Below are 20,783 nucleotides of genomic sequence, written 5' to 3'. Positions count from 1 at the left end.
ATCTGGAGCTTCGATACTTAAATCCCGCTCTTCTTTCTGGTGGACCTTATGATTAACACCTCGTCTAAAAGCTGGTAGTCTATCCTTTAAGTTTGCACGACGTAATTCTATATCGCCACGATTTCTTTCGCTTAAGGATCGGTACACATCTGCGTTATTGTTTATATTCAGTTCACCCGCAGGAGACAATTCCAGACTCGCGCTGTTATCAGCGACCGAGTTATACCTTAGAAGCTCATTTTGTCTTGGGTATGGAGAATTGTATTCATTCTTTCGATAGCCGAAGTCCTCTATACTGTCATCGTCCGAATCCGATTGGTCGCTGTCACTTGCTGGACTTTTGCTGGAAGTTATGGATAAATAGCGGCTAGGCGCATATCTTCTTGCTTGCCCATTGTTTAAAAGCCGCTGTGATGGTATCAATGGGTTGTAATTGTAGCCGCGATAGTTCGAACCTACGTTAAATCCAATTTGTATTACCTGTAAACATAATGCAAAAGAAATTAGAATTTGTTCGCAATATATTGGACACAGAATGTTGTGTATGACCAAATGAGGCGATTTAATAGTCATTGAACTCTTAGTTTAATAGCAGTAGAAAGTGTTCAATAAAATTAACTTAGAACGTTATCAAACCGATTATTCTCTGAATCGAATGTAAATAGCAAGTATCATTAAATTATTAATAAATACATCTAGTGTTATCGGTTAGCCTGTCCCAATTAATTTATTATTAAAAGTAACTGTTAGACCAATGACACTGACACACCGCAAGTAAATGACATTTACTAATGAAGTAAAATTCATTGCCTATAATGATCCATAACGGCCATAGGAAATAAGTCTCCTATTTTCTTTTCAATGAATAAGCACTGTTTATGCAAATGGATGAGTTGTATACAGATCAAATCTTTACAATAGAAGACCTCTATCTTTTTTATATTCTTGAATAACAGACTTGTCTTCTTAATTTAACACACATTCATCATCGCAGATTCATATTCACTAATTACGTTATTTATTACATTATCAATTTTGGCCACGCTTCCAATACGTTTGAAACCAGGTAGGTAAACTGGAAGGTATATCCCATACCTGAGCATAACTTAAGTCCGTTCCGGTGAAAACACTAGATTTAACTTGAAAAAGCATACTAAAGAAGACATAAAATAATAACAGACCCAGAACGGACGGTACAAGTTGAACCAGTTCTCTTATAGGTCAGCGAAACAAATAATAAAATATATAAAACGCTCACCAAAACAAGCGCGGATATTTCCAACATTTTCGTTCGAGATTTCATACAGATCCCGAATGCAATTCCATATATTTGTTAGGTGCAAGTAACGTCGCACTCGTACGACGATACAAGTATTTCTACGGAAAACGAATTTCAATCTAAGTGTGTATGAAAAGTAATGTTGTGTGTGTTAAAGACATGTTTGCTAAATTAATACATGATTGTTTGGTCTTTAATAAGGTGTGACTTCTATTCGATAAGTGACGGAGGGGCTGTTGCATCAGAAACCAGAGTGACGTAGTTACGTCGTACAATTGAAGTTTACAGGGTGTACACAATTGTAGTCATATTTTAAAGGGAATTAGATAAAATAATAATTGTGAAAAGGTGTAAGATTTAGCTCGGATAATCTTAAAAACATCTTTCGAATCATTTTATTGTTTAACATCAAAATGATTAAATTAAAATTAAAGAATGTTGTAATAGTCAGTTTTAATCATTTCTATAACCGTAAATAAAGGTCGTCGAAAACAGCAAGTCATTTTGGGTCATAATGTAAATGTTGTGTATTATAATTAATACGAATAATTTTGACTTGTGACTTGTTTTGACAGGAGGCTTTATTTGTACAATGTACCTACTTATAATTTTATTTTGTAAATAAGTTGTTGGTGTGCCTTATAAATAGCTTAATAAATAAATGACTTTCTGAAAGAAAATTGTTCATAACTCTACGCCATAAAATCACCACCCACTTCTGGGACACTCTGTATAGCACTAATACCTTAACCAATCATCACACATAAAAATACAAATAAATAAGTTACATTTTGACGTAAAATTTGCAAATTAAGCGAATAACAGTAACGGCATATGACGTGATACCGTAGATCAGCCAATAGGATTAGATGCTGGGTCTTCAGCTTCTGTGCGCGGAGAGGTCGGCAAGTGAGGTCGTTGGTAATCGGTTGAGTACTCCATTATTTAATGTGCGGCGTGTGTATAAAACTAAGCCGTCGTAAAGTACGACTCGTGCCCACTGCCCAGGTATTACAGTTGCCAAGATATTGTGAGGACTTGGTTTACATGACGAGAAAAACATTGCGCGAAATGTGTATCATGTTTTTGAAAGAAAAAAGGTAATTTAATGTATTGAGAAAGTTTATTTGATTTTTTTTTTATGTGGAGCAAATAGGTAAAAAATTACAAATATAAAAAAGGAAGTAGTCGTTCATACCAGTAATAACGTCTAACTCTGCAATTTATCATTACCCGATGAACATTTTAAAACAGAATTATTGCAGCACATTATGAGCTCAGAAGTTAGACAAATTAAAATATGACTAATTATGCTGTTGAATAAAAAAACCCTTATTTAATTTAAATATCAACAAAACAGTTACCCATATAAAAACTGAGCTGTCAACCCCGCAAATAACTTATAACTGCGCGTCATGTAACCCCACGCCAGCGAGAGTGCATCGCTGCAACATTGCCAGTAAACAAATATATCCATTTAATAAGTTTTTATTGCCATAATCTGGACATAATTTACGTTGATAAGAAGATCACGCCACACGTTCCATACAATGGACAATTTGTTTTATTTTAATTCACCTTTATAATCCTTTGAATGCACTCAACTGCTAACGTTTTATATTCGCAAGCTATAAGCAGATATTTAACTTTACGGTTCATTTTATAAATGACAACTATATTATAACTAGTGTCTCATTTAAAAAGGTTTTTGATCAAATCGGAGCGATCAAAACCTCCGTCGCGATAAAGTTGGTTCAAGAGCGGATTTTCAAGACTTTTTTTCCTTTAATTTGTATTAATTAAGTCCCTCATGTTACGAAAAACTTACAAAAACCCAATTAATATCAATATTAGCACAAATATCATCGAAAAACACATTTTACACACAAAAGCTGATACACATCATCTCACAGCTGTCAATCAAAATATCACATGTTCCAAAAATACAAAATCTCTCTGGGATATCGATATCAATTGTGTGGGTGACATTACACGACAAACGTAACCTGACGCGAATCAAGCAAAACTCAACTTTAAAAATATGTGTATAAGGTTCTCAGTGATGTGTTTATAAGTTGGTATGTTATAGAATATTGAATATTTAGGGACAATCGGTGTGAAAAGTGTTGCCGATCTATTACCGGTAATCGGATTACTGGGACGTGTGATTTCAATGGGATTAAGGCTCTATGCCTGAGTTAACGTAATTGTGAACATTTTGCAAAGCATTGCCAAGATCCTGAATAGAGCGGGCTTTGGTTATTTGTATAATAATATTGTTAATATTCCTGCTTAGTGCGGAGATTAGAACTTGATTGGAATAGAGTTTTTAATGTTGTTTCAAACATTAAAACAGTTTTTGGGTTTAACAAACTTTAAATAAAAAAGATTTGGTTTTTATCAAGTTGAATTATTTATTAAACTCTCATGATGAGGTTCACAACCACTTTACTCATTATAACTTGTAATACATTTTTCATCATACATCATACACATACATATAGAAAAAAAATAGTTTCATAAATGTAAATGAATTGAATGTTATTTTTTTTTAAATGCAGTTCACAACTGAACAGTAACAAACGATAATTAAGCCATACAAATAAATCGTGATTATGTTTACTGCGCTTATTACAATCTTCAAAATTTTACAATTTTACACCGACCCTAGTCACGCCATCTATCGCCAGCATCGGAACTAAATCTCAACATAAAGTGCTACAAAATAAACGACTTCACAAAAGTCAAGCAATAAACGCTAAATACACATTTTTTGTAGTCAATTTGTCAATAGTCACATCTGCTGCGTCGCGGGTTCAATTCCTGACCCAATTGTTACGCCAGACAAATTGTCGGCCAATGAATGCGCGTAATGGCACGCATGATTTCGTTGCTGAGCTGAAAAGGCCCATTCACCTTGTGATTTTGTAACGACTATCGAAAGTCAACATGTTACACTATCATTTTTAAGTCTAAAATCATTAATTTCGATAACAAAATCGAAAGTTCACAAAACAAGAATATAATAATAAATTGCAGAAAAAAAATCATTTCTATAATACACTGACCAGTTTATAATACAATTTACACAAAACATCACCTCTTAGTATCCGGTCAGGAAGTGGCATTTAAGTCGCAAATCTTCAACTACAAATAATAAGGTCTGCGACAAAAGCACCGACAATCGCACACAAAAGCGCAGCGTGAACAGCACGCTTTATCCACAAGTACTAGCATATGTTTTGCAAAGGTGCTGTTAATGAATGGGAAGCCTGTTTATTGGCACGGAAGTAATTTATTTGGAAACACAGTTTGGACCCAAATATTGAACGTTTGTAGCTGTTAATGGAGCCAAATTAATTGCCGACTGAATTAAGTGACGATTTACTTGAATAATTTATGGTTAGTGTACCTATTGGTTTAAGTGTCGGCGTGAACTTACTACGCAAATTGTAATGGCACGAATTAGAAATTAATTCAGTATTAACAGAGCGACTGTTAATACTGAGTTAATTTCTGATATTTGTTTGAAGAGTAATCCTTTGCAGAGTGAGTCCATTTCAAAAATTACAGCCTGGGGAGTTCAAAAAAACAAGCATACCTAAAATTTTGAACTATTGCGAAACTCTGAACAGAACTATGAAATTAATAGTATTAGTAGGAGCATTACTTATCCAAAGATAAAAAAACAAGCACATCCTTATTTATAACTTGCCTCTTCTCCTAAACGCCAATACCTTCAACCTAAACACAAAGTTGAACAACAGTGACCGTTGCTGAAGCCAAACCGCTTCATTTGAATAAATCTAATCAAAGTTTTATACAACAAATACAACGCGGAGGTAGAACGGTCAAAGGTCCCCTTTCAAAGGGCTATTCCCTTTGTTTTCCCACTCACATCGTTACTAAGATTTACCGCCGGTCGCAGGCGGCCCATTCGCGATGCGACTAATCGGTGTTCACTAACGACTAGTCGTAAGGGGCGTGATTGTGTAAATTAAAGGGTAAGTGAGTGGTCAAGATCGTGAATGGGGGTCCTAATTTGTTGTTTCGTTTTAGATGGCGGATAAGGGTCTGTGGGGATGCGGATTTATATTGTTTTCTTTTCCGTTAAGGTGACTTTTGTAGAAGTTTATTAGATTTCTTCGGCTGTTTTCGACAAACAAATTATATTAATAAAAATAGGTATTTTAAAATTAAAGAGCAAATCAGAAATGCAATTATAGGTATCTGATGGATAATCGCAGTTCTGAAAGAAAAACGCATGGTAAGTGTATTTTATTTCGAGTTTGTTTTTACAACTAAAGGGAAATTAGCAAAGTCCGTGTGATGTTAATGCGACAAGCCTAAAAATCATGTTCCCTCTCCTATAAACCAAGATTAAGACAGTGAAATTAATTACCAGACAATGAAACCATCGAAACCATACAGCACTTAAGCGTGGTGTGACCCATTCAAAACGATTTACTGAAGTCCTCCGCGATGATATTTGTCAGAACTAGTAGATGGGAGTAGGAAAGGGTACAGTTTACTTCTTTTTTAAAGTATCGTTGACAGCGAAACAAGAAAAAAGCATGATCAATTTACTATATTTACTTTCCTCTACTCTCCTCTTTTTGACCAAGACCTTTTTTATCCAGGGACCGCTGAAGGTCTTTCTCAGCTCTGAGGAAGGCGGAGAAGAATGCAGGAATCCTACCGGCTGGAACCACTGGACTGCATCATCCTTCCCTTGTTCTTGAGACCACGGGAACACTATACTGGGCGTAACTCCAGAAGAGCATTCTCAGCCGGCGTTTAACTTAATCGATTTTCTCCCAAACAGCCTAAAATGTATATTTCCTCAAATCATAAGGATTTGACAACAAACAAATCGCTAAAGAAATTTAAATTCAAAAACTAATAAAAGTGTTTTCTGCGAGAAACGGCACCTTAATATTATCGCATAAACTGAACGAATGATCCGGTAGCGTCAGCAACACAACTCAGGAAATATTGATAATATCTTGCTATTTACGGAATATACTTCACAAATTAACTTTTTTGGTTTGAAAATATGGCACTTACGATATTCTGTCAGATTTGTACTGTATGACGAAACTATTCATCATCATGATCGTACTGATGATATGACCAGTGGTCACGATGAGATAAATATTCAATTCTCAAAGCCCTGTGTAGGTAAGTACTGTTTAGTCCTAAAGTCGTACAAAGACCCCTCTTCACCACAGCAATATTTCTTAAAACATTCCTTTATTAAAACCCTCCTCCCGCAAACCCACGCAAATAATACATCCGTTTGCGAACGTTACCTAAAGATAGATTTTTCAAAAATTTAACAGCCTGTCATTGGCTGGAGTGGGGGCCGGGGGCGCAAAGTAATCAACAATTTAAAATTGGGGGCTAATCTCGAGCCCGCGGTAATCGCCGGCGATCGGTCTTCCCGCGCATTTGTTAGGGAGCCTTCTCGAACACCGATGCGAGCTTGTTTTACCGTTTACACGAGTTTTATTGGTTACAAGTTGGTAGGCTGACTTTCTAAGGGTTAAAATGGTAAGATGGTTTTCTCTTTGTAAAATTAAGACAATTGTTGCTGTGATTGAGTACTTACAGAAGGCAGAGCTGTTGCTACCAGTTAAGAACATGATGTCTAAATAATTTACTTCGAAGACTTTGTAGTTTTAACAAGGTATAACTGTAGTAAAGTGAAAGTGTGACGTGCCTGACTTTCCAAAAATAAAAATATTCGGTGTACTTGAGAAGTTAGATAAAAAATTCATGGAAGAGTCCAAACCAAATAAATAACGTCTATAAGAAACAACACCTACATAGTCATTTAGGACCTTGGAGTAACTGGCTTACATTTTGATAGCTTTCAGAAGAGAAACACTCACCGTTTATTTTTAACAAGTTTTTCAGTCTCAGCACATGAACAAACTGCTCAAGGCGTTTGTTTTTCCGTGATACTGTGACCGACAAATTGACGCGTCACTCATCTTGCCTCCCTCTCTCGCCTACTTTAAATACATACAGCCGAATGTTTTTTCTTTCTCTCTAAATAACGAATAACAAACATAATCCACGCTTAATGGCGAGATAAATTGTGGCTATTGCGATGTTTGAAATAGGCCAGACTTGTTAATAGGCCGCGGCCTCTGCTGACCTCTCGATGTCAGAAGGTTGATGGTGATCCTCAAGATATCACAGGGGATAGGCATATACTTGGACCTGAAGAGCCTATTTTTTATCGATAAGTAAGTAATAGGAAATCAGATATTGTTGGTAACATTACACCTATTCAGGATCGAAAGTCATGCTGTCACTGCCTGTCAGGTGGTTTCAAACAAATATATATTTATTTTAGGATGTTTCCATTATAATAGGTAGACAACAAAATGAACTTAAAATCTTTTAAATACCGGATTGTCGCTATACTCGGGGCAAAAGAAAATTATGTGCATATCCACATATGCCTTTCTTCAACACCAGTCCACACATTTGACATCGGAACTGTTTGTAGTTTACCCATAACAGACAGACAGTCACTTTCGCATTAATATTAATACGATTGAATTGAAGTAAATCAATGTAACTTAAGATTGACCTCGTGCTGTCATCATTAAGCCTGCACAGATGTTCTAGCATTAATTACTAATTAACGCGGACTGATCAGTCAGGACTGACAGCTTGACACGTTTCGTCTTGGTTTGGTCGCGCCAAGGGCAATGTCGCCAAACTCATTAATCAAGAACGAAATAATGTCATTAATTCAAGTTTAAATAAACCTAACAAGAATAGGACCAGCTGGATTTGGAGTTGATTCGATTGTGGTGGTAGTTACAACCGATATGGCCTGAGGATGAGAAAAATAATTAGGTAAAGAGTGTTATAAATGTGGAAGTATGTAGATATATATCATTTAAAGTTACTTCATTGCTAGCTTTGCTGAAAGCGAAAGCCAATACTAAATTACCAGTCGTAACTAGGCTTAATATTTAACTCCAAACGCAGTCTTCAGTTGTGAGGAAGTAAAAATAATGAAAATTTGACTTCATGGCAAAGTCAATATTTTTGTAAATTTTAAATAACAAACAATATTTTCGATTCTTATTGTCTGAAAACTCAGTTTATAGATAAAATGCAACTAACCAATGAAAAAAAAGATGACCGTCGAAGTACTTTTTTTATTAAGTACATAAACCTTCTTTTAACGCATAAGATAAGTGTAACTGAAAGTGAGTTGGTGATAGAAATGTAAAGTTTAGTTAAGGAAAGAAGTGACCACTCGAAACGTACAGCGCCATCTATAGAACTTCAGTATAACTGCTACACTCCAGTGAGTACTTAACTTGACAGAAAGTCTGACGTATTTACTAATCTCAAAAGCTTGACAAAGATGGCGCTCAACGTCAACTAAACCATCCTGAACCGCTTGACAAGTTGCCATCATATCCAACAGATGGCGTTACGAGTATACGATCTGTGGGACAAATGGGCTCACTGTGACGGAATTATAAACGATTTACATTTTCGAAATCAAGCGTCTTTTTAGTAAGAGATGAATTCCAAAATTCATTGCTTCAATTTTGGAATAATCAATAAAGGATAATTAAAAGATTAGGTAAAATACTTTAGTGTTGCTTCATTTTTGATTCGAAAGACTTTTCCTGATTTTTTTATTCTGGCTTTTGGCTTTGGGTGGCGGTTGTTGATTTTTTGAAAGATTCTACATTCATTTCACATGCACTAAGATACCCAGACTCGGACCAAGCATTCATGGATCACTGAAATGTTGGTCTTACGCGGGGGTTGGTCTTACCCGTCACTTTCAGAGAGTTTGTCGTGGCAACCTCCACCACTCGACCATCCAGATTGTTTCCCTTGCACGGGTTCAGAATAAAACAAGTGAACATTATGGAAAACTATTTATTTCTCATCCTGACTATACGTACACTAAAGCTACATCGTAATGAGTACAGCGCTCTTCGGGACACTAACACTAACTTCTGTAATCCTAATGATATTCATTTACAATTTTGTTTTTAATTTTCTTATGTACAGGGCACACGATGTTAAGCTTCAAAAATATTTAATAATTTGACTCTGAAATGTTAAACACTAACTACGAAAAGGCTTCGAAGAATTATTTAAATACTAAATTGATATAAAACTTGCTTATGCAGAACCCAGTCATATTGTAAATAGCGTTTTATGAAAAATACGGCTAAAAATTAACAAAGTTTTAGACAAATAATTGGGATAATCATGCTAAAATTAACAGCAACTGATCAAAATATTTGTAAACATCGACATTTATTTTCGAAACAGATAATTGTTTCCTTGGATCACGCTATTTCTACGCACATTGGTATTTTGAATATGGCCGGGTTCCGTATAAGCATGTTATTATTATATAAAATGGGTACAACAAACATCAGGATCTAGGGACCTACCATGCCAGAGTGTCTTAAACTATATAGCATTATTGCAGGTGTGAAAGAGAGACAAAGCTCTACGCATGTATAGTACTGTGTCTTTTCTACACCAACAATATCATAATTTTAATTATGGTGGTAGCTCCCCAAATATATTGGTTGTTATTAATAAAAATACGATTTACCATTTTCTGATTTTATACAAGTCCAGAGTTGTCATGTAAAATGTAATGTTAAGGCATAGGTAAAGGAAAACTTTGTGAAGCATAAAATATTATGTGATTGTTATTTATTTACACAAATAATATCATTTGAAATTCAAGTAAATCTCATCATCACGTGTGTATGTAAGATTACAACAGGTGGTCTTTTAAACGTGGATGGAAGTTGGTTCAGGCAAAACTGACCCCAATGTATCTAAGAAGGGCTTGACTGAACTAAATCCTCCTATCCTGAAAATGTCTAAATATTTTCACAGATGTACCAATAACCATCAAGTTTATTTCTGTACTTATAACAGTCATACATAAGTAAGGTAGGTTTACAATATAATAGTGAAGTTTGCAAAAATAAATCTGACTACATTAATTGAACTCTTACTTAAACTAATAATAATTATGCTCGTAAGTGACAACATGCAGATTGATATTAGTTTGTACTATATATGTTATGCTGAACGGTTTACAGAGAGTCCTATGATATATATAAAACATGCCTGGCCTACTATGTGTTATAAATGTTCAAAATATTAATAAAATGTTATGTACTTCAAACACTGTTCTTGTAGTAGTTTTGAAAACGATTTTCTTAAATCTAATTCTATACGATTATTGCACAAAACTAATAAACACGTAACTATGTTTATTACAATCACTGTATAAAAACTGCAAAAAGTATAATAATATAGCAATAATATAGTGCTGCCAAAGTAATTAAAAAAACCAAAAATAATTTTTGTACTTACAACACTATGCATAATTTCTTATTGGCAACACTCGTATACATTCAGTTTTGAGATTTGACCAGTAGATGGCGTTACAATAAGTTTCCTAAGTTATTAGTGAACATCAAACCGAAACGAAAACATTACTTATCTAGACTACGTACACAAAGTAAGCTTGTACCAAAACGTTAGACTTTACTCACACAAACTCAAAGATATATACAGTAGGGCTCCAAAATTTTGTTGTACTTTAAGAAACCTACAGTTACCTAAAAAACCTCTTGCTTCTATAGAAGTCGCAAGTATTCCTCTGTTTCTAAATGAAACATGGCTGAAACCCTTTTAGAACTATAGCGATTACCAAAAGCTTCATGAAAAAAAAGTTCAGAAAAAGTGTGGAGCCCTCATACTTCTCGCGCCAAAATGTAACAATAATAATTCAGAATTATATCGAAATGCTAAAACATGAACAAATTTCAGCTTTAACTAACTATCGCTCGAATCACCCTGATCATTTTACTTTTGTTTTTTAAATCATATTTGTTTTCCAAGTGGAAAATAGAGTGGTATGACATTGCTCAAATTGCCAGGCCCAAGGAAAAGTACTAAATTAGTAGTATTTTCCTCTCCACCTTTGAATGTGCTGTGTGACACTGAAAAAATATATAAAGACCTTTAATATGCTTCTCCTGACTCAACAAACCCTTGACGAGTAGCAAGTCTAATCTCAATTACGATGATTGAATACTCAAATATTTTCGACATATCAAGAAGAGACTTTCGCACATTTAGGAGAATTCTTACATCCTTAATCGTCTATAAAATATCACTTGTTTACGTGGGCAGATAAACTAAAAATATTTGACTAAGTGCAAGTTTAATATTGAAGGTCATACATTATGAAGCAGTTTGAGTAATGCCACACCGCCCTGACTGATAACCGACGTCACCTACTCTACTGTTACATCTCCACATTACTCAGACTATCAAATTTCATTTCCTTCACCTCTTCGGGGTTGAAGCTCTTGACCGACACTTTGCCGTCACTTGACAGATCCGTACTCGATAACTTATTCGTTATTTTCGTTATCGAGATACGGCTTTCGATGTCATTCGAGTCGCATATCGATTCTAACAGGACTCCTTTCTCGACTTTTCTTGGTTTTGGCAGAACGTTGTTGGTTTTAGTGTTTCTTAGTTTCTCGCTGAGGAGCTTGTTGCAGTTTTTCCGGGACATGTCCAGTGCTAGGGGATCTTCTTTAGGGTCCTCTTTCTTGTCTTCCCCGGGCTTGTTCTGCTGTTTCATTTCTGCTACTTCTGCGTTCGAGACGTTGTCTTTCTTCTTCCATTTCGTTCTTCTGTTTTGGAACCATATTTTTACCTGGAAAGGATGAGGAATATTATTAATAAACTGAAATAAGTCGACAACATTTTTTGTTCCTCGAAGTGATATAAAAACTGTAGGAATTTGTAGGAATTTGTAGGTAGGAATTTGGAGATCATTTTTCCAATAGTCGAAGTACCCTTAGTTTTTAAAGATGGATTACTTTATAGAATAACGGAAACAAATTCGGCAACATCAATCAAGGAACAATATCTGGTTAAGTACATGCTAAGAAACATGTATATAGATACAAAGTTAGTGAAATGTAACTGTGTAACTTTCATAAATTCCGTCTTACGGCTTTTAATTAAATCAAACATGCTGAGCTTAGCGTTATGAACTCTGGTCTGTACGAAGGTGTTACCCCGCCTTCCGATTCTGACAGTTGCCATGGGACAGGCAGCACGTGTCTATGTATGTGTGTGTGTATGTGTGTATGACATTGCGAGTGTATCGGTTAACAAACAGTTAATTACTGGCTGATCGATCCTGGCCCCAGGGAGACTGCTAGAGATGGGACACAGTCGATATCGATTTTGATATATCGATGATTTGGGATACTGTTGTTCGTTTGGTTTGTATGAGAGGAGAGTGGTGCAGTTGATCATTGTTTAAAAATTGGTAGGACCTTTGCAATATCAAATATTTGTGACAAAATTTAAAAAAAAATGTTAATCTCTTTCTGCCTATATATCAATGGTGATAATAAAAAGCACTACAAAAAAGTATAAAGTTATTAAAACCCACATGCGCATCTAGCAAAATTCAGAATAATAATAAAATAGCAGTCCACAAGAATTAAGTATACTCGAAGTAACTGTTACTAAGATATGACGTCATAAAATAATCGTAAACACCCCTTATATGCAGTGAGGCTCGTTAATCTGATCCCCCTGTATCTTGAGCTGTGTCAACGAAGATTTTCTCTCGATACATCTGGATTCTGGTATTACGTTGTGTGAGGTTGTGTGAACTGTTAATTGAATCATATTAATGCAATTAAGTGCTCTCGCGGCGTTTAATTAAATTAACAGATTCGATTAGCGATTTTAGGATGGACCTTTTTAGGTTACGGCTTAAGCTAAGTTTTGATTGAAGAATTAGAAATACAATCCTATTTAAAAGTTTGAAATAACTTCATGTAAAAAAATATAGTTTTATTCAGTAAAATCGACTATGTATCTACTCATTACCAAAAACATGCATGTAGGAAAATATAAATATGAACAAGACAAGATACGCTACTATAACTATCGAATAATAACTGATAGTAAGGAAAGTTTCCGAGTAGTTTAGTAGTAGACGTACATTACGTGAGGTTCCCGGAAAACGTTACATTACACTCAGAACGACGGCTGTAATGGGAACTCCACTGAACTGGGTTTCTTAGAAAACTCTTGAGTTTTACCCCTCCCTGACCTACCTAGAGACGATCCTACTTGTTTGATCCATCTTGTTTGGGGTTCATTACCCAAAGGGCAAAAAATGTAACTCTATTACTAAGGCTCTGCTGTCTTTCTGTTTGACACAAGATTGTATCTCATAAACCAGTTAGACAGTTGAAATTTTCACGGATCCTTTCTGTTTTTGCTATAATGAATAATAATAAAGAAGGTTAAGCAACGATTGGTAAGGTGATCCATTTCATGGGTGACGACATGTTTATGTTGTGTTTGTGTTTCTCATTTTGTGTATGGATTTCAGAATAAGTTGGGGCAACCTTCAGAAAAGAAAACATATTTTTTGTAAGTGTGGGGAAAATGTTTAGCCCATATTTTTTTCTTTTAAAAATAGCATGACACATCATTGAAATCCAATTAGTGATTGGTATTACAAAACCTTCAAGTATTTACGATTATCATTAATTAATTGTTAAATATAAAATCAAAGTAAAAAAAACAAAAGCAGCTCCTTCATAGTAGTTACACACACACAGTTGATTGTCTTAGCGGCATCCATTGCTGCGCTAATATGCAAGTTGTCTGTCAAAGTGATTAGTTACGCAGCAATGAATACGCTTGGACGTGTTAACCGCTAATCACTGAAGGTACTTGACGGGTCATTTGGTCACTAAGCGTAATAATAGGCTCGTTTTGTGGAAATAAATGATTAAACCCTAACTGCTAAAGATCAAAATAATGATAGTTTGGATCAAGAGAATTGAACTTGACTGCAGTACGGAGGAGTATCGGTGTGATCGGAAAGGGTCGTATATCCCACAAATCAAACGTAGTGAGCATATTTCATATTTAATTAAATGTAACCGTGACACCGTGTCACAAGCAATAAGTATATTTTTGATTGATTTCGTAATTTACTTACTTACAAGTATCAGATTCTTGTAATTTAAATGCTATCTCCAAATTGATAGTAAAACGAGTTAACAACAGGACAAACAGAATAAAAAAATGAATCATCCTAAAATACATGATACCCTGGGTATAGAATAATGCAATAGTGATCATCAATACTAATCCAAATCTCTCAACTATGCCTCACACAACCTAGACCATCGTCAACCACCTCCAGACATCTATTAAACCAGTAATCAGTAACAAACGCGTATGATCTACACAGACACACAGACACACACACACGGACACACGTCACCGCATAATGGCGGCGTGTAATTGCCGGGCAAATTAATCCGGGTAACATGTGACATTTGACTCGCACTCTATGCGTACACTGTACATTGTACACCTTCGTGTAGGCTGAGGGCACACTGAGAGATGGTGACCAGTAAATGCTATTTTTTTTTTGTCATGATAAGGCTGAAGTAGTTGAACGAAAGAACACTTATTATTACAATGTGTAATACTAGGTAAAGCCAAGCCAGTCGTATTTAAAACCTATTTGTATATTACGATTTTTAAATTCTGTATTTCTTAATATCGTAAAATCTAGAACAAAATAATTTATCACTATTATAAGAAAGTTTTGCCCTACCAAATAGCGTCTCTGGAAGCTGCTTGTTAGTTTAAAAAAAAAGCGATTAGATTTACCTAAAATTATTTTCTTCAGTATTGTTTAATTTTGAAACGTTGATATTCGTTCTTCCACAAATATTAATAAAGATCTGCCACCTTATTTAGCATTACCTATACCTATAGAATGGTTAATTAGACCTCAGTCCCCCCGGACAGTCTACTGATGGAGACCGGAGATTGCTAAGCAGATCCTAACATGATTTAGCTTACCAAATATAGTACTCAATTACTTAGACGATATGAGCATTATTAATAGACTTATTTCAGTACTTTGTGAGGGTCATTAATTAATTGAGTTATCATAACTAATATAAATAATTTTAGGTGTAACTGTAATACATTTGTTATTCAATCATTGTTTTTTAATATTTTTGTTTTTATAAATAAGTGCACTCATTGTGCTCCCACCCTTACTCCCCAATGCAATCCACTTGCTTGCAAACATGAAGATAATTATTATTGATTGCGCATTAGTACGTGTGACCGAGATAGATATATACCAAAACATAGGAGTAACAGAGAGGTCGGAGTTTTGAGATGGATTGATAGTGTTACATGTCAAAGGAGAGCTAATTGTACGTTTGTGTCAGGTGGCGAGCTGGACTCCAGGATCAACTGTCACAATATTTGGTGGGACAGTATGCGAAGTCTGTTTACATATTAGATTTTTAAATTTAGAGGAAATTTGGGATTTTTTTTGCCTTAATCTGCTTTAGATTAAAAAGTTGTATTTTATAACTTACAATGTCGTAGCTATAACAATTAATGAAAATAAACTTCGAGGTTAAGTAGCGGTCGTTACGGTTAAGAATTTGATTGGGGACCACTTGTATTTCTACATTTTTTTTATTTCTTTAGCCTATTTGCACGTAACCCTCAGTGTTTATTAATTAAGGTTATTAATTGTCTACTTCCAGATAATTCATCCCCCTTTACATCTATAAGATAAGTGACCAGCCACAAAGGTGCCTGCATTCTCCATTCAAGACCTTTCACAATTTATAATCTACCTATGTACAGGAAAACGAACTCAACAACTAACTGAATACGACACAATAATTAATAAGTTCCCAGATATTTATTATGATACTCAATAATACCAGTTACCAAGAATCCTGCGTTCTTACAACTGTCTTACTGAGTAAAGGTCACATTTATATAAACATTGGCGTTTTTATTTCTTACGCGAAACACTGTTCCTATAAATAATTTGTATCAAGAAGTCATGTGTCACAGTTTGGTGACATAATTGAATAGCAGTCAATTGTTTATCTAATAGAATTGTATTCACAAATGTATTGAATACTGCAAGTGTTTTGTGGTGTTTTTAATGCTGATTATGTATACTTAATTTCCTAGGTTAAATTGTAAGGTGTTTACCTAACGAAAACAGTTATTAGTAACATCATACTGTGCTCCATAACGCAAGTAACAGATGTCGAAGAAAAAACAATAAAGTACCTACTTAAGTGAGATGTACGACATAAGAAAAAGTTCGTGGAAAAGGCCAATTTTTATCCTACATGAGGATCGAACCCGCGCACATTCGGTTTTTCGTCGTGACCTCAACCACTCGGATATGCATTAGTCAAATCATTGACAAGCAAGTCAGATAAGTTTCCATAAAGATTATTTGAAAATAAGGAAATTAAGTATAATAAAATTAAAGATTTCTCTTAAAATATATTAGGTACGAAATGTTGGTTTTAATTATCAAACAGTATTAGGTAATAGCACAAATCCCACTCGAACAGCAGACTATTGTGACATGGCTGTGCGTCAATTAGGCCACAACAACACGACTATCATAGCTAACAGCTAAGGGCGGATTACACGGGTGCGGTAAACGGGGTTTGGGAAGATAAGCTAGGCTCAAGTAACTGAACTTGTTTTTATCAAAACAATAAAATTACATGTATTTCCATAGTCCGTGCATATTTAGAATGCGATTTTATGCATGGAAATTAAACAAAAAATAAACAACCACAATTGTTCCTTACGCAAAAGTTGAGCTATTTTTTTATTAATTCGATATTTTTCTGAAAAACAAAAAAATATATAACTCATGTCAATCCAGTGTTCTCTCTAACCAATAGAAAATATTCTCTTAATTCCCTTCGTCTTAACAATTCCAAAATGATCTCGATCACCTAAAACCTAGTTCTAAGACAGATTATTTTGATAGTGAGTGGTGTGGCCGTCCCTAAGGCTACACGCGGTAGTTCAGGCAATCAATATTACCGCGATGCGTCGCTTTGTGCCAGAGATCAGTGTACAGGACCCTATTAGTGCCGGCGCTCTCTAGGGAGGGGACCACGTCGGCGGAGATTATCGATACTACTGATGTTAGTGGTCTTGCTTAAATGTATTGGTATTTTAGATACTCATAAACTATGTAACATAAACGAATTAAAAAATATTTATATTATACTATTATTTTTAAGCATGCATTTGAGGTGTTTTTAAATATCGTAGTTAAAAGATTTTGTATTTCATTTAATAGGTACGATCATAGTAAAAACAAACAGATTTACCATACCAATTTTAAAAATTATTCCACAAAACATTTAGTTTAGAAACCCAGCGTTTTTTTACATAAATAATATATCCATCAGATTACTTCATAGCACACTTACTGCACAAACGTCATGTTCATTCATCTCACAGAAACATTACAAATGCAGTTAATAAGGAAGCGGCAATCAATAGCGGTTGCTAACGACTTGTGAACAGTGCACATGCCCCGCACTGGGTCAGGGAGGCGACCATATCGATACTTCTAATAATAACTCAGCTATTCATGTTTCAAGGTTTTTTATAGATCTAATTAGACAAATCGATGGTATTCTACTCGGTAGTTCATTAGTTACAAATTAATAATAGTCAAGTATTTGGCTGTTCGATGTTATTTTGATAAATGTTTGTGTAATTAAGGTTTTAGTTTAATTACCTATGTGACATGTTTTCTTATCGTGACAATTTTTTTCAAACTTTAGTTCATTACGATACCGTAACTGTTGTTTAAATATTAAGACCTACAGTGTTAGTTGTATTTAACATGTTATATAAAACAAGACGTCGCTTTGAGACAAGCGATCTTATTAGGTGGTCGAGCGAAAAGAAGCAATCCCGTCTAATATAAACGAACCATTTATGTCAATAATACTCGTACATGTTCACCGTTTAAGTACAAATTCTCTTGTTTACTCTCAATTAACTAGTTCGCCTCGCTAAACCTGTGTTGCATCGTAAACTATTTGTAATTATAAGTAAAACAATAAGTCAAAAGGCGCGCGGTACGGCGAGCTCTCAATAGCACGCGGTGTCGCAAGCGGCTTGTTCGCGAGATCATTGTACACGACCCTATTAGTGACGGGCTCTATAGGGATGGGGGAGGCTCGATAGAAAAGTATCGATAAAATTAAATATTTTCATATGAGTTGGTAGCTTTTAATTAAGAAAGCAATTTCTAGCCTTTATTTTTATTTTACTGATACGAAATCGGCCATATTTGTATGTTTATTTATAATTTTAATACATACTTTGAAATTGATACGGGATAATTTCATCGAAATAATACCAACTCTATCTATCTATGAAATATTATTTTACTGGAAATAAAAACTGTTAATAAAATATTAGTCAAGTTTATTGGAGACCACACGTTATGAGCTCCAGTTTGTAAATAAATATAAATTAAATGACCTTTATTTATGACCGGAGCGAGATAACATCTAGACATGGACATGGAGAGTCGCCGGCATCCTGTTATTTATAACATGTCTCTTTTAGTACTTTAGACTGACCTGGACTGGACCTGTGGCTAGATTTTTAAAACCAGTTGACCTTGAATTGGTTTCCAGAGAGACAAAGAAACTTATTAGTGTAAGTTTGTGAACTTTAGTGTGATTTATGTTTATTGTTAAAAAAAGCAATTAAATACTTAAATGTAATCTTGTACATAAAGTTTTTTAACTATAAGTCGGAGCAGATTTTGCACCGTGTTTAAAGATAATAAGATATCAAGTTACACGTCAGTCTTGTTGCTTGAGGCTACATCAAACGACAACAATAATTAAAAGTGGAAAATGAAGACATGTTAAACAAAGTCGATTTAAGTATCGAATAAAATATTAAAGTCATTTTTTGCTTACAAAATTCTCCCTCAACAAACAACAAAATAATGTGAAAACATTAATAAAATAACATCATTAAAATGACTGAATATCGATGAGTGCGTCCATCACTATACTTATCTAAGCTGCCGGCGATCGAGGCCAATGACTAAGCCCCGTTAATCGAACAATTATTCATTGAAGATAGTCATCCCCTCCCCTGCCCGCCCCCTCTCACCCCCTCGGGGGACGAACAATCAATTATTTCATCCCCTCTGTTCTTTTCGAAATGTTTGCTGATTAACGGAGGTTGCGTAACGATTTTTTTTTCTCAAGGTGTTTCCATAGAAAGTTACTAATTGTAGTGTTGGCATGAAGAATAGGGTTGGTAATCTTTTCATCTGAATAAGCCTTTACCCAGATGTGGGATGTATATGTGATAGCCGTTATACCTTACTGCTAAGATACTCTATGATAATATCATAAATTATGCAAATGTTTGTCTCAAGTCTCCTTTTAATTATAGAATCCTAAAACCATAAGTATTCGATACGTTGATCTCTGATTCTGTGTTTCACAGTATTATTGAATAAAACCAAATTCTGGATAATTTTACTTAAAAAAACACGAAGGGTTCCGAACAAATATCCTAGAAACAAAGTAATTTACGTATACATATAATTTGTGGCCCATCATATCTATGACCGTACCGAACATAGGTTAACCACGATTTACATTTTCTTGTGACAGCAGCAATAAAATACATCAACTGTGAAAAGTTTATCTAAGTATTACGGTTCATTAGAAGCATACTGGTGACAGACAGACGGGCAAACAGCGGAGCCTTAGAAGTTGAAACTAATTATAATATTAACTCAGGAAGAAACTAAATCACTTGTACTATAAAATAATAATGATCAAATTAGTGAAAGTTCAAACCAGTCCCACCAAGTTAATAGTTAATTAATAACATCGATACTTAGAACCGATTCAATCGTAATTCGTGATAGAAAGCGAGTCCGATGCATTAACTAATATCGATTAATCAGTATCGACAAGTTTATCGATTCGATTCGATTAATTCAATTACATTTTTTGCATATCATCGTTAGTGGTCAGTGATTAGTTAATTAGCTGCCGATCTAATTATTGTTTGTTGAACTGTAAAGGCTTACTCGATTGTCGCATTATTAACGGAAATAAGATTATATGTGCACCGCAAGAGGAGCTTGTGGTCAAGCTATAACTGCATAAGTGGATCGATCACAGGTTAAGCTAAGCTTGACGCGGTTGGTCCGTAGATGGGTGACCATTTTTTCATAACGAGTTCCTCCTTTTTTCGGACGGCACGTTAAATTGTGGGTCTCGGTTGATATTCCTACATCTTTGACAGTCGTTACAGATAGTCAGAAGGTAGAAAGTCTGACAACCAATCTAACTAAGGGGTATCGTGTTACCCAGGTAACTGGGTTGAGGAGGTCAGATAGGCAGTCGCTCCTAGTAAAACACTAGATCAGCTAAGTAAGCAGAATCTGATTAGAATGGAAGCCTACCCCAACATAGTTGGAAAAAGGCTAGGATGATGATGGAGATTAAATGAGCAGCTAGCTAATCCTTACTAATATTAAAAATGTGAA

At 34.9% G+C, this 20,783-nt stretch overlaps 1 protein-coding gene across 2 annotated transcripts in view; it reads right to left on the bottom strand.

Moving 5' to 3' along the window:
• Positions 1 to 9,190: 9,190 nt before the first annotated feature.
• LOC113499697 (homeobox protein engrailed) overlaps positions 9,191 to 20,783 on the bottom strand; it is a 92,418-nt gene continuing 80,825 nt past the window's right edge. For both annotated transcript variants that reach the window (XM_026880264.1, XM_026880263.1), the window contains exon 4: positions 9,191 to 12,038. In XM_026880264.1, coding sequence (XP_026736065.1) covers positions 11,619 to 12,038 — 420 coding nt within the window. In that variant the 3' untranslated portion in view covers positions 9,191 to 11,618. The remainder of the gene's footprint in view (positions 12,039 to 20,783) is intronic.

The sequence above is a fragment of the Trichoplusia ni genome, chromosome 12 (assembly GCF_003590095.1).
Source record: "Trichoplusia ni isolate ovarian cell line Hi5 chromosome 12, tn1, whole genome shotgun sequence".
NCBI lineage: Eukaryota > Metazoa > Arthropoda > Insecta > Lepidoptera > Noctuidae > Trichoplusia > Trichoplusia ni.
This window is presented reverse-complemented; position numbering and strand designations above follow the sequence as displayed.